This window comes from Bison bison, unplaced genomic scaffold, assembly GCF_000754665.1.
Source record: "Bison bison bison isolate TAMUID 2011002044 unplaced genomic scaffold, Bison_UMD1.0 scf7180017864333, whole genome shotgun sequence".
In the NCBI taxonomy this organism is placed as follows: Eukaryota; Metazoa; Chordata; class Mammalia; order Artiodactyla; family Bovidae; genus Bison; species Bison bison.
In genome coordinates, this window is record NW_011494905.1 from 332,769 (window position 1) to 347,707 (window position 14,939).

General features: G+C 36.9%; 1 protein-coding gene across 4 annotated transcripts in view; it reads left to right on the forward strand.

Moving 5' to 3' along the window:
* Positions 1-14,939, forward strand: part of VPS8 (vacuolar protein sorting 8 homolog (S. cerevisiae)) — a 302,860-nt gene that overhangs the window by 90,776 nt on the left and 197,145 nt on the right. For all 4 annotated transcript variants that reach the window (XM_010853860.1, XM_010853862.1, XM_010853861.1 and 1 more), the window contains 3 exons: positions 2,679-2,901; positions 7,116-7,205; positions 10,459-10,510. In XM_010853860.1, coding sequence (XP_010852162.1) covers positions 2,679-2,901; positions 7,116-7,205; positions 10,459-10,510 — 365 coding nt within the window. The remainder of the gene's footprint in view (positions 1-2,678; positions 2,902-7,115; positions 7,206-10,458; positions 10,511-14,939) is intronic.

Consider the following 14,939-nt stretch of genomic DNA (forward strand, 5'->3'; position numbering starts at 1 on the left):
TGGGCTCCCTGTATTATTTAGCAACTTCCACTATCTGTTTTACACATGATAGTCTATGTATGTCAGTGCTGTTTTCTCAATTTGCCCCACTCTCACCTTCCCCCACCTTCCCGTCAACAGGTCTGTTCTCTACTAGGTTCATCAGTGTATTATTTTTCTAGATTCCATATATATGTGTGTGTGTGAATATACAATACTTGTTTTTCTCTTTCTGACTCACTTCACTCTATATAAGAAACTCTAGGTTCATCCACCTCTCTACAACTGACTCAAATTCATTCCTTTTTATGGCTGAGTAATATTCCATTGTTTAAATGTACCACAACTTCATTATCCATTCATCTGTTGATGGACATCTGGGTTGCTTCCGTGTCCTGGCTATTGAAGATGTTGCTGCAGTGATCATTGGGTATATGTGTCTTTTTGAATTGTGGTTTTCTTAGGGTATATGCCCAGTACTGGCACTGTTGGGTCATATGGTAGATTTATTCTTCGTTTCTAAAGGAGTCTTCATACTGTTTTCCTTAATGACTGTATCAGTTTACATTCCCATCAGCAGTGCAGGAGGGTTCCCTTTTCTCCACATCCTCTCCAGCATTTATTTGTAAATTTTTTGATGATGGCCATTCTGACTGGTGTGAGATGGTACCTCATTGTAGTTTTGGTTTGCGTTTCTCTAATAATGAGCAGTATTGAGCATCTTTTCATGTGTTTATTGGCCATCTTTATGTCTTCTTTGGAGAAATGTATTTATTGGTCTTCTGCCCTTAATTTGATTGGGTTGTTTGTTTTTCTGATACTGAGCTATATGACTACTTACATATTTTGGAGATTAACTCTTTATCAGTTGCTTCATTTGCAATTATTTTCTCCCATTCTAAGGGTTGTCTTTACACCTTGTTTATAGTTTCCTTTGCTGTGCAAAAGCTTTTAGGTTTTTTTAGGTCCCATTTGTTTGTTTTGGTTTTTATTTCCATTAGTCTAGTAGGTGGGTCAGAGAGAATCTTGCTGTTATTTAGGTCAAAGTGTGTACAGCCTATGTTTTCCTCTAAGAGCTTTATAGTTTCTGGCCTTACATTTAAGTTTTTAATCCATTTTGAGTTTATTTTTGTGTATGGTGTTAGAAGTGTTCAAATCTCATTCTTTTACACTTAGGTGTCCAGTTTTCCTAGCACCATTTAAATGCCACACTTTTTTTTTTTTTTTGTATCTTTTGACTTTAAATAAATTTCTAAAAGTAGAATGACTAAGGAATTATTAATAAGTACCCCAAATGGAAAGACTACGTAAGGAGTTGTTCACTTACTCATAATAGTGAAATAGTAGAAATAAGTGTTATCCTACAGGAATAGCTAAATAAATTCTGATGTTTTGGCATATTGACACATAAGTTAGACAAAATGATAATTTTAAAGAGTGACTAGAAGCTTAGAGGGAGAAGGCAATGGCATCCCACTCCAGTACTGTTGCCTGGAAAATCCCATGGATGGAGGAGCCTGGTGGGCTGCAGTCCTTGGGGTTGCTAAGAGTCGGACACAACTGAGCAACTTCACTTTCACTTTCCACTTTCATGCATTGGAGAAGGAAATGGCAACCCACTCCAGTGTTCTTGCCTGGAGAATCCCAGGGACAGAGAAGCCTGGTAGGCTGCAGTCCATGGGGTCACACAGAGTCGGACACGACTGAAGCAACTTAGCAGCAGCAGAAACTTAGAATAATGCTTATCATATAATTGCATAAAACAAAATTCAGATTATATCAATGATGAATATAACTCTAAAATTATTTCTGGGGATTTCCCTGGTGGTTCAGTGGTTAAGACTTCACATTCCAGTGCAGGGGATGCATGTTCAGTTCCTGATCAGGGAGCTGAGATCGCATCTCTTTGACCAAGATGCCTCTTGGTCAAAAATCCAATAATAAATAAAAATAAACAGACGCAATATTGTAATAAATTCAATAAAGACTTTAAAAATGGTCCACATAAAAGAAATCTTTAAAAGAAGTAAAGTTATTCTTTGCAGAAGAAATCGAAATAAATAAAACAACTATTGAGTGTGGCAGCATTTGATTAATTACATTTTTTTTAATTTCTGCAATAAAAGTTTTCAGCCATGTTTTTAAAATATTGAACATTTTCTTTTTCCTTTCTCTCGATTATCACTACCTGAACCCTTTGGGGAAGCAAGGGGCAAGAACTAGATAAAGAAGCAAATTGGCCATGCAGATCAGATGGGAAGATTTAGATACCAGGAAAGAGGAAAGGATAAATTGTGAATAGTCCATCTAATTTTTTTCTGTTTCATCATAGTCTCTGTACTACCTGCTCTCATATTGGTATTGTCTTTAAGAAGCAGTGTGTCATAAGGGATTCAGCACAGAGTTTAGGCCTGAAGACTGATTCAAATTCTGACTCCATCCCCTTGTTAGCTAACTGACTTCCAGCAAATTATTTAACTTACTCAACACTTTTTTATCTGTAAAAAGTATTGGGCAAATTAATTAGGATAGTATATATATTATGAGATTTTTTTAAACATAAAGCTCTATGCAAATATTGTTACTATTTTTAGTAAACTTGGAAGTTGAAATAGGAGAAAGATGAGATATACTTAGTAGACTGAATTTCATGGATGGTTGGAATGTTCCTAAAAGTATTTTTCCCCATTCTGTTACAGGGATCTTTTATTTAGCCAGGTGTATGACAAATTAAGTGAAAATTCAGTGGCCAAAGGAGTGTTTCTGGAGTGCCTTGAACCATATATTTTAAGTGATAAATTGGTGGGGATCACACCCCAGGTGATGAAAGACTTGATTGTTCATTTCCAAGATAAAAAGTTAATGGAAAATGTGGAAGCCCTCATTGTGCATATGGATATCACCAGCCTAGATATTCAGCAGGTGAGTTTATAGGCAGTCTACTAAATTATGGAATAGACATCATTCCTTTATTGATTATATTTATCTGATTTTATTGGGCCTCACTCTATCAACCCCAATTATTTTTGAGCACTTTTTGGTAATAAGAGGTCTCATAAACTTGTATTTGTCAGTATATTTCTTTGAAGTGTTCTTTATTGAGAGCTAGATTAGAAAATCCTGCAAGCCTTTGGTTTCTTTGACAGCCCCCAGACCTCTTAGCATAGAGTTTATATTTGGTAGTTGCTCAGTAAATGATTATTGGCTTATCCTCCTTCATCAGTTTGTTCACTACTACAGTTTTCATCCTGCAAATGAATTTCAACTATAAGTACTTTCACATGAATAATAGAATATTTTTACTTTAGAGAGTATGAAGCCATTTTTTTGAAAAGTTAGTTTATATGTCCAGAGTTGATAACTTTCATACATTGTTTTGAAATACAAAGCATAGTATAAGAAGCAAATTTTTGGACATTTTAGCTTGATTAGCCAACCTGCTGTTTGATAAAATGCTTTTAGTATATCTGAGGTCTCCAGAACAAGTTTTAAGTCCTTAATTGAGGAGCAAATATGTATCTGACCTAGGACACTTCACTAACTCTTTAGTTTCACATTAGTCCAATTATGAGCAAAGGCACAAAGATACCAAGGGGCTGAGCCCTATGATCTAAAATATGAGTGACTTGCAAAGTTAGAAGGACCAATAGGTTATTTTTTTTTTTAATGTGCAAAATCACATGGAAATGAAGTTTTTGAAAAATGATTATTGTTTTCTTCCTGGAAGCTCTGTATGAATGCCTGTGAGTTTGCAAAAACCAGTTCCTCTTCTATATATGCCTTTCTGTCACGTGGGTAAGTTGGCATAATCTTCACATCTGACATTAGGTCCATTGATTTGAGAGCATGTTATCTTTCTAGCTTTATTTACCTGTCACTGATACAAGAGAAATTTCTAATTTCTTCTCCTTTCAACATTTTTAGCTTTTCTCTGAAACTGGGTTAATATATCTACTCTTTTTCATGTTAAAAAAGCAGTTTAAACAATCTCCCCCTCAGATTCCTTTCTCTCTGTATCAAACCTTCCCCTTCTTCCTCTTGCCTTACCACCACATCTAATTTCCCCCTTGCAGCCAGATTCCTTCCTTCCCCTGCTCTTTCTCTCCTTTGTTTCCCACACTTTGAAAGTATCTTTTAGATTGCTTCTTCCATTTCATTCACATCTTAATAATTCTTCAACTTTGCTTTCACTAGAGTCTGTAATGACCTCCATGTCCACTATATCAAATGGTATTTCCCAAATTCCTTCAACAGCTTTTATTCATTAATTCAAGAAGAATTTATTGAGTGAAAGCCTCTGAGTGTGCTTTCATGAACCTAGTGGACAAGGCTCATAAGGCCAACATTAGCAAAAAAAAAAGTTTGACAGTAAAAGACAAACAAATAAACCAAAAATATCCAAGACAAGTGTTCTGTTAAAAGTCAAACAGGTAGAGAGAATGAGAGACTATCTTAGATTGTTATAGAAAACTTTCTTGAGAAAATAGCATTGAGTCTGATTGATTCTGGAATCTGAATGGCAAGAGGAATTAGTAATGCAAAGATCTTGGAGGAGAAGATTGTTACAGGTAAAAGCAACAGCTGATGCAAAAAAGCAAAAAAGCAAAAAAAAAAAGATATGCCTTGGGTATTAACATGCTTAGTCACTCAGTCATGTCTGACTCTTTATGACCCTATGGACTGTAGCCCACCAGGCTCCTCTGTCCATAGGATTCTCCAGGCAAGAATACTGAAGTGGGTTGCCATGCCCTCCTTCAGGGGATCTTTCTGACCCAGGAATTGAACCCAAGTCTCCTGTATCTCCTGCATTGTGGTCAGATTCTTTATCATTGAGCCACAGGGGAAGCCCTTCGGTGTTAAAGTTACAAATGAAGGAAAAACAACTTGATTGAAAAAGAGAGGTAGCCCTTTCAGGGCAGGGTACAGATTTTTCTATTTTATTCTGAGTGTTATGTGAAATCATCAAATGATTTTAAATGAGATTACTCTGATTTGCTTATGGGTAGCAGAATGACAGATGGGGAAGTAGAGAAGTAGAGAAGAAGCAAGGAAATTGGTTAAGAGCTAGTCAAAAGGAGGTATACTGGCCAGAGATGGTAGTGGTGAAGTGAAGAGAGATGGTTTGACTTTGGGTATATTTTGGAGGTAGAACTCATTTTCTGATGAATCAGACCTGAAGGTGTGGAAGGAGAGAATTTAAGACTCTTGCCTAATATTTTGGCTTGAGAAGCAAGGTGGATAGTAATTCCTTTAAGAAGATTAGAAGACTGGGATAGATCTGAGTGTAGGAGAGAAAATCAGGAGGTATATTTTGCAGTTTTGAGATACTACTAGACATAGACATTTAGGTGACGATATCAAGTCAGTGGTTGAATATGTGGGTCAGAGGGGAGGCTAGGGAAGCTATAAAGATATGTATGACCTTGACACTGGCTGAGAGGAGGAGAAGAGGACCCAGAACATGCCTTTGTCTGGAAAAACTCCCATGACACCTCACTTCCATTTTCCCTCTGAACCTCTTTGGCTGTTCCTTACCATTTCCCCTTTTTTGACCTCTGCTCTTCTACTTCAGTCTTCTCCTGTCACTCACTACTATAATTTAGCTCTCATAGGAACAGAGTGTGATGTACTACATACTTCAAGTCAGAGCTTCGCAGGTGACTCAGTGGTTAAAAAAAAAAAACCCACCTGCCAATGCAGGAGACATGGATTCAATTCCTGGGTCAGGAAGATCCCCTGGAGGAGGAAATGACAACCCACTCCAGTGTTGTTGCCTGGAAAATTCCGTAGACAGAGGAGCCTGGTAGGCTATAGTCCATGGGGTTGCAAAGAGTTGAACACGACTGAGCAACTGAACTTGATCCTTCAAGTCATCTCTGTTCCTCTTTCTATTTTCTCAAATTGATTTCTCTTCATCCTTAACCACTTCAAGCTCCTTTCCTCCTTTCTGCTCCTTCTGCCTGCAAAACCCCTTGTTTCCTCCTCTGCCTTTGGCTTACATACATGCATCTCTTGTTCAGTCACTCAGTCGTGTCTGACTCTGCGACCGCATGGACTTCAGCACTCCAGGCTTCTCTGTGCTCTACCATCTCCCAGAGTTTGCTCATACTTATGTCTGTTGAATTGGTGATGCCACCCAACTGTCTCATCCTCTGTCGCCCCTTCTCCTCTAGTCTTCAGTCTTTCCCAGCATTGGGGTCTTTTTCATTGAGTTAGCTCTTCACATCAGGTGGCCAAAGTATTGGAGCTTCAGCATCACTCCTTCCAGTGAATATTCAGGGTTGGTTTCCTTTAGGATTGACTGGTTTGATCTCCTTGCTGTCCAAGGGACTCTCAAAAGTCTTCTCCAGGACCACATTTCGAAGGCATCAATTCTTTGGCACTCAGCCTTTTTTATTGTCCGGCTCTCACATCCATACGTAACTACTGGAAAAACCATAGCTTTGACTATATGAAACTTTGACGACAAAGTAATGTCTCTGCTTTTTAATAGGCTGCCTAGGTTTGTCATAGCTTTTCTTCCAAGAAGCAAGCGTCTTTTAATTTCATGTATCCGTTAGGTCCTAACTTAAATATTGCTCCCTCAGGGATGACCTTCTGAATACTCCAGACCAAGACAGTTTCCTTTATAGACTTACACATTTGTAAATGAACTATTTGCATAATTGAGTATCTTCCCCAAGTCATAATTCACTTACCATTTTGTGTCCCTTCTTTTGGTGAGTGTCCAGGATGAATGGAAGCACTGTCAGGGTAGAGACTAGATCTGGATTTGTCTTATGTATTATCCCAATGCCAAGGAGAGGATCTGAATATAAATGTTTGGTAAATATTTGTAGAACTAGTGACCAAAGGTAGAATGGATATGGAAAGGGGGAGGATAGAGAAGAAATAAAATCATATATTGGAGGATGTTTAAAAGTAGCTATTATACTATTTAAAGTAACATCGAACCTACAACAGCTCTTACCCTGGCATTGTGTTTGAGTACTTTAATTTCAGATTTTTTTTTCAGAGAAGGAATAAGAAAAATTAGGAAAGAGAATTCAAAATCTTCCCCATAATTAAAGCTTTGAGGAAAATAATTGGTGAGACTTACTAAATTGTATGGACCAAGCAACATTTCCTTTTTACAGATAGTTCTCATGTGTTGGGAAAATCGACTATATGATGCTATGATCTATGTCTACAACAGAGGCATGAATGAATTTATTAGTCCAATGGAGGTAAGATTCTTCCTAATTTGTACACATATTTAATATTGTCTATTAATGTTTTTTCGCTTCTCTCCATTTGCTTTGAATAGTTTGTTTTCATCCAGTCACTTTAAATTGTCTTGTAGGTTTATTAGACTTGCACCCATTGTTGTTCAGGACTTTAGATAGTCTTTATAATTTTACACCTTCATATACGTATATGCCATTTCATTCTTTTTATCTGCATAAGTAGGTGTTTAAATCCCAGGGAACAATAGATAAAAGCCTGTGAGACTCTACGTTTTTTTTCTAAAAGATTTTCATATTATTGTAGCTTTTCCAAAAGTTATAAGAAATTTATTCTATACTATGGAATAATTATTTAATTATTATTTATTAATAATGAATAATTATTCAATTCTATAGTAGAGTAATACTCTATTACTCTATATGGAGTAATGGTACGATTGAGTAATGCTGTTTTGTAGCTGTATTCTGCTAGGGGAAACTCCTGAAAATGGTGAGAGGTCATTATTTATTAATAGCTAATTTGTTGCTTTTCCCATTTCAGGATTTTCTAGCATTCATTAGAATTTCTTATTATCCTTACCATTAGAAAAGAGCACCTAAAAATCTTTTGGGTTTATTTTTAAAAGAAACAAACCTGTCTCCATCATGTTAGTTCCTTTAAATTTGAAGACAGAATTAAGGGTTATAGATTGTGGGTATGTCAGGAAGATCCCCTGGAAGAGGAAATGGCAACGTACTCCAGTATTCTTGCCTGAAGAATCCCATGGACAGAGGAGCCTGGTGGGCTACGGTCCATAGAGTCTCAAAGAGTCAGACATGACCGAAGGGACTTAGCACACATGCAGTGCCCTGCCAGCCCACCGTGTTATTACAGTAACTGCATTACCTGGGTCAGAAGATCAGGCGTCTCCGGAAGGCATCCAGTCAGCATTTTTGCATATTTAATAAACATCTGAAAGCATTTACAGTATTATTTAAGTCAGCAGTCATTCCATGATATTTCAGTTTTCTTTTCACTTGGAAGGTGAATATCCCTTTAGTTCATAACTCCTTAAGTTTTGTGTACTTCTTTTCTCTTGGTCATTTTCCAGAAGAGTGCCACAGCCTTCCCGCACTGGTTTTGATTTTGATTGTCTGTGTTTCAAATTTGAACACCTCTCAGCTGCCTCTTCAGTGAGGTCCATGACCTCTGTGCATGCAAAAATGTTCTCCATTTTTAAACCACAATTACACTATTAAACCACAATTAGAAATAATTAATGCAGTTTCTAGTTTCTCTCAAAATAATCCCTGCAAACAGATTCTGATTTGATGCATTGTATGTTGTGATAAAAATGGTTGTGGGGTTTTGTTATTGCTGCTTTTGAAGTTTCTGTTTTGTGTGGATTTTTTATTGCTCAGAATCTGGTTTGTATTTATAGCTATGCATCTCAGATGGAACACTTTACTGTTGAGGTTGCCTTGTTTTTTGTTGAGTAGTTTTCAAGTTTAATGACTTTCAGCAGGAGCTTGGTGTTTGTTGTTAAATAGTTATTTGGAGATTTTAGCAGTGGGAAGTTAGAGGCATCCTGTAATTGCCCTTTTATAATTCTCTGCCTGTAAAGAAATCACTATTTAGTGTTTAAAGTTTGGTTACTTCAGTTTAAAGAGGTCCAAATTAAAAGAATCTGAAAAGAATAGATACGTGTATATGTATAACTAAAGCACTTTGCTGTACACCTGAAACTAACACTGTTGTAGCCATGCGTTCCGGGAAGCAAGCTCACTCAGAAGGACAGTGCAGACAGTGGAGTGCCGTTTATTACACCAGTGGGCCCAAGGCAGAGTCTCCTCTTAGCCAAGGACCCCGACCGACTTTTGTGAAAACCTTATATACCTTAAGTGTACTGCTCAAGCCCACATCCCCACATTCCTTAAACCTAGACTGGAAAGTGTTAAGGGGAGATACAATCAGGTTACAGCCATGATTCATAATCAGAAGGGTCGGCTAGTTATACATTGTAGCCTACACCAGTGGGTGTCATAAAGATTACAAAGGTGATTGACTACATAGGGGATTATTACATTCTTTTTGGCAACGGGAATTCTTGGTTTGGAATCTGGTGTTTATCAGTCCAAGAGGCCAGTTTGGCCGTAGGTATGTTATCCCCTTGGCTACCAGGCACATAAGTCCAAAGCTCACTGAAAGTGCAAGATGGAGCTTCCTTCTTTTTCAAGATGGAGTCAGCTCAGTCTGTTCCTTTCCTCCCTCAACACAACACTGTAAATCAACTGTACTCTAATGTGAACTAAAACTTAAAAAAAAAAAGGAACTGTATTGCCTTTTGAAATTTTCTAGTTTTTCTAGAATGAAAGACAGTGTCATCATACTTGAGATGATTACCATAGTCTCTGAAATCTTTCCTTAGTTCTAGTTTTGGCTGCTTCTAACATAATAGTGCCTTGTGTTGGGAGGGAAAACTTTTCCTCTACCAACTGAAATCCGAATGGTGGGGAGAAGACTGTGAATTAACTGACAGTGAACAGATTGACAGAGTAAAAGACAAGGTTTCTTCACACTTGTACTGGGAGAACTCAGAAATGAGTGAATCGCTAAACAGCCAGAGGGAGAGGCTTATCTACCAGTTTAATGAAACTTGGGATGTGAGGGGGGAGGGATTTAGTTTTCCTTGGAAAATACGAAGAGCTTTATTGGGCTTTTGGATACTAATGAATAGTTGGATTTGCCCCACTTCCCAGCGCTAAGGGCCTGTCTTCTCCCAAAACAGTAAACTCCCTCCCAGGAAGGCCAGCGTAGTTGGCCTACAAGAAAATACAAGAAAATCTTATATTTTCATAGGCTCTGCTTCCATTTCGATGTCTTTTTCTGTGGCTGCTGATTGTTCACATGTTTTCAGCTTACAGTAATCTTATTGTTTTGGTGGGCTACTAATCCTTTGATTTGCTTACTATTTTTAAAAGAATAAAGCTCTTTTAGGAGTCTGAGGATAGCTTATATTAGAAATAATGTTCTCAACAAAGACTTTCTTCTAACTGGTATTTGTTAAATGGTTTCTTTCAGTGAGGAATATGACAACAATGATTATTTCCTAGTGATTCTACTGAAACAGTTTATGTCCACATTAAAAGTTTTTGTATTTAATCTTAATAGCAAATGACTAATTCAATCAGAGAAAGGCGATTATAGCATAAGATTTTAATAATTTTTTGAAATATTTTTTTAAAGATGATTATTCTATTAATTTTCATGCAGAAACTTTTCAGAGTCATTGCACCTCCTTTGAATGCAGGAAAGACGCTAACAGGTATTAATTTTCTAAGCCTTAATGTTTTTCTCTTTTTTGTGTTTAAAAATATTATTTAAATAACACAGATTTCACCAATTTTATGTGTACAGTGTAAATTTTGATAATTGTACATGATCATGTAACAACTGACATATTCAAATTGTAGAAGGAGCTATATAATTCCACACTAAAAGGTTTCCTTCTGTCCCTTGTACTCTGCTTCCCATAGTCCCATCCCCTGGCAATTTCTGACCTACTGTTTTTTTTTTTTTTTTTAACTACTGTTCATGTAAATAGAATTACATAGTATTTAGTTTTGGTGTTTTATTTATTTCAGTTAGCACAGTGCTTTTGAGATTCATCCTTGTTGTTGCATATATAATTTTGTTCCCTTTAGTTGCTGAAAATGGTAATCCATTGTCATTGGTTTATCTATTCATCAGTTGAAGGATCCATTTGCTTCTGTTTTGGAGCTGTTATAAGTAATGCTGCTCCATCTGTGAATGAGTTTTGTTATGTTTTTAATTAAACTTTTTATTATGAGGAAATTGTAGATTCACATGCAATGGTATGAAATGACCCAGAGATCCTGCATACTGTTTACCCATTTTCCCTCAGTGGTAACATTTTTTTTTTTTTCTTCCAGTTTTATTGAGATACAATTGACATACTACACTGAATAAGTTTAGGGTGTACAGCATAATGATTTGATTTACATACACCATGAAATGATTATCATGATAAGTTTACTGAACATCCATCATCTCACATAGCAGTGGTAACATTTTACAAAACTAAAGCAGAGTATCACAACCAAGTAGTCACACTGATACAGTCACAGTACAGAACAGTTTCATCACCACAGGTATCCCTTATGTTGTTCTTATCCCCCATTGCTGACCCATAGCTGTGAATAAGTTTTCTTGGGCATGTGTTCATTCTTCTTGGACAGCTATCTAGAATTAGAATGGATGGATTGTATAGTAAATATATGTTTTACTTTCTGAAGTATTGCTGTTTGGTTTTTCAAAATGAGTATACCGTTTTACATTCCCATCAGCAGTATGAGAGAGTTCTGATAGCTCCATATCTTTGCAAGCACTTGGTATTGTCAGTCTTTAAAAATATTTAGCCATTCTAAGTGGGTGGATAATGGTATCTCATTGTGGTTTAAATTTTTATTTCCCTCATGGTTAGTGATGTTCAGCATCTTTTCTTGTGCTTTTGCCCATTCATGTATTTTTTTTTTTTTGTATGAGTCATCCATTTAAATCTTTTAGCACTTTCTAGAAAGGTAGAGAAGAGATGTTATTTGACTTCATATTATTGAATTCTGGGTGTGTGAAATCTCCACCAGAGCCTTTTAGAGTCCTTATGTAGTCTGGATATAAGGCCTTTTTAAGTATGTGTTTCTCAAAATTTTGTGCCCAGTCTATTGCTTACTGTTTTGTTTTCTTAACCATGTTTTTCAAAGAACAAAAGTTTTCAGTCCTCATGAGGTCCGTTTTATTATTTTGTTTTTCTGTAGTTTTTGACTTTTGGTGTTCTGTTTAAGAAATCTTTGTCCAACTCAACATCATAAAGATTTTATCTTTTGTTTGCTTCTAGAGATAAAATAGTTTTAGTATTTCTGTTCAGTTTTGTAATACATTTTGAGTCATTTTTCATATATGATGCAAGGTGAAGTTCAGGGACTTTTCCCTCTGTAGTTATCAGTTAGTTCCTCTACCATTTTTTGAAAAGATTATCTTGTTTCTATTGAATTATCTGCACACCTTTTGTGAAAAAATTGTTTTTGCAAAAAATTGATTTTTGTCAAAAGTCAACTGACTGTATGAGTTTATTTCCAAACTTTCTGCTACATTCCATTGGCCTGTATGTCAGTGCTTAGTTGCTTCAGTTGTGTCCAACTCTGCGACCCTATGGACTGTATCCCACCAGGCTCCTCTGTCCATGGGGTTCCTCCAGGCAAGAATACTGGAGTGGGTTGTCATTTCCTCCTCCAGGGGATCTTCTCAACCGAGGGATCGAACTCGTGTCTCTTACCTCTCCTGCATTGGCAGGCAGGTTCTTAGCCACTAGTGCCACCTGAGAAGCCCAGTGCCAATATACACTGTCTTGATTGTAACTTTGTAGTAGGTCTTAAAATCAGGTATCTTTAGTCTTCCAGCTTTATTCTTTTTCAGAATAAAAGGCCCTTTGCCTTCCTGAATGACCTTTAAAAATCCGCTTATCAGTTTCTTTTAAAAAGCTTACTTGAATTTTGTTTGGGGTTGCATTGATTCTTAGGTTAGTTTTGGTGGGGAGGGGATTGCCATCTTAATGTAGAGTCTTCTAACCTATGGATATATATTTTCCATTTATTTTGGTCTTTTAAAATCAGTTTATTTTCTCAACTTCTGCAGAAAGACAGCTGAGACTTTGATAAAGATTGCTTTGAATTGATAGATCAATTTGGGGAGAAGATTGCTTTGAATTGATAGATCAATTTGGGGACTGTTGCTATTTTAGCATTATTACATCTTCCAGTTCCGTGAACACGGTCTATCTTTCCATTTGTTTGGTCTTGTTTAATTTCTTTCAGTGTTGCAATTTTCAGTGTACAAGTCATATACTTCTTCTTTTGCTGAATCTATTCCTAGCTTATTTAGTTTGATGCTATTATAAATGTATTTTTTAAAAATTTCATTTACAGAATGTTCATTGGCAGTGTATAGAAATAAAATTAAATTTTTTTTTTTTTTTTTGGCAATACCAGCAGCTTGTGGGATCTGAGTTTCCCAACTAGGATTTGAACCCCAGCCCCAGAAGTGAGTGTTGAGTCCTAACAATCGGACCACCAGGGTATTTGCAGTAAAGTTGATTTTTATATTGATCTTGTACCTGCATCCTTCATTCACCAGTTCTCATTTTTAAAATGGATTCTTTGGAATTTTTCACCTATATGATCATGTCATCTGTTAATAAAGTTAATTTTACTTCTTCCTTTCTGATCTGAATTCCTTTTATTTTTCCCCCCTAATTGATCTGGCTAGAACCTCCAATACAGTGTTGAGCAGAAGTGGCAAGAATGGACATCCTTAGCTTTTTCTGCCTAAGGGGGAAAGCATTCAGTTTTTTACCATTAAGTTCAATTCAGTTCAGTTGCTCAGTCATGTCTGACTCTTTGCAACCCCGTGAACAACAGCACGCTAGGCCTCCCTATCCATCACAGCTCCCGGAGTTTACCCAAACTCATGTCCATTGAGTTGGTGATGCCATCCAACCATCTCATCCTCTGTGGTCCCCTTCTCCTCCTACCCTCAATCTTTCCCAGCATCAGGGTCTTTTCAAATGAGTCAGCTATTTGCGTCCGGTGGCCAAAGTATTGGAGTTTCAGCTTCAACATCAGTCCTTCCAGTGAACACCCAAGACTGATCTCCTTTAGGATGGACTGGTTGGATCTCCTTGCAGTTCAAGGGACTCTCAAGAGTCTTCTCCAACACCACAGTTCAAAAGCATCAATTCTTCAGCACTCGGCTTTCTTTATAGTCCAACTCTCACATCTATACATGACTACTGGAAAAACCATAGCCTTGACTAGACAGACCTTTGTTGACAAAGTAATGTCTCTGCTTTTTAATATGCTGTGTAGGCTGGTCATAACTTTCCTTACAAGGAGTAAGCGTTTTTAATTTCATGGCTGCAGTCACCATCTGCAGTGATTTTGGAGCCCCCCCAAAATAAAGTCAGCCACTGTTTGCACTGTTTCCCCAACTATCTGTCATGAAGTTGTGGGACCGGATGCCATGAATATGATGTTAATTGTGGGTTTTTCATAGATGGCCTTATCATTTTGAGAAAGTTGCCTTCTGTTCCTAATTTGAGTGTTTTTAACATGGAATGGTTGGATTTTATCAAATGCTTTTTTCTGCATCTGTTAAGATAATCTTGTGGATTTTATCCTTTATTTTATTGATACGGTTTATAAGCTTGATTCATTTTTGTATGCTAAGTCAGTCTTACGTTCTTGGAATAAATCTCACTTGGTCACAATATAATTGTTTTTACATGTTTTAAGATTGAGTTTGCTAAATTTTTCTGAGAATTTTTTATGGCTGTCTTCATAAAAGATATTGTTCTATAATTTTCTTTTTTTCTTGGGGTATTTTATTTTATTATTTATTTATTTATTTTTAAAATTTTATTTTATTTTTAAACTTTACAATATTGTATTGGTTTTGCCAAATATTGAAATGAATCCGCCACAGGTATACCTGTGTTCCCCATCCTGAACCCTCCTCCCTCCTTCCTCCCCATACCATCCCTCTGGGTCGTCCCAGTGCACCAGCCCCAAGCATCCAGTATCGTGCATCGAACCTGGACTCGCGACTCGTTCCATATATGATATTATACGTATTTCAATGCCATTCTCCCAAATCATCCCACCCTCTCCCTCTCCCACCTG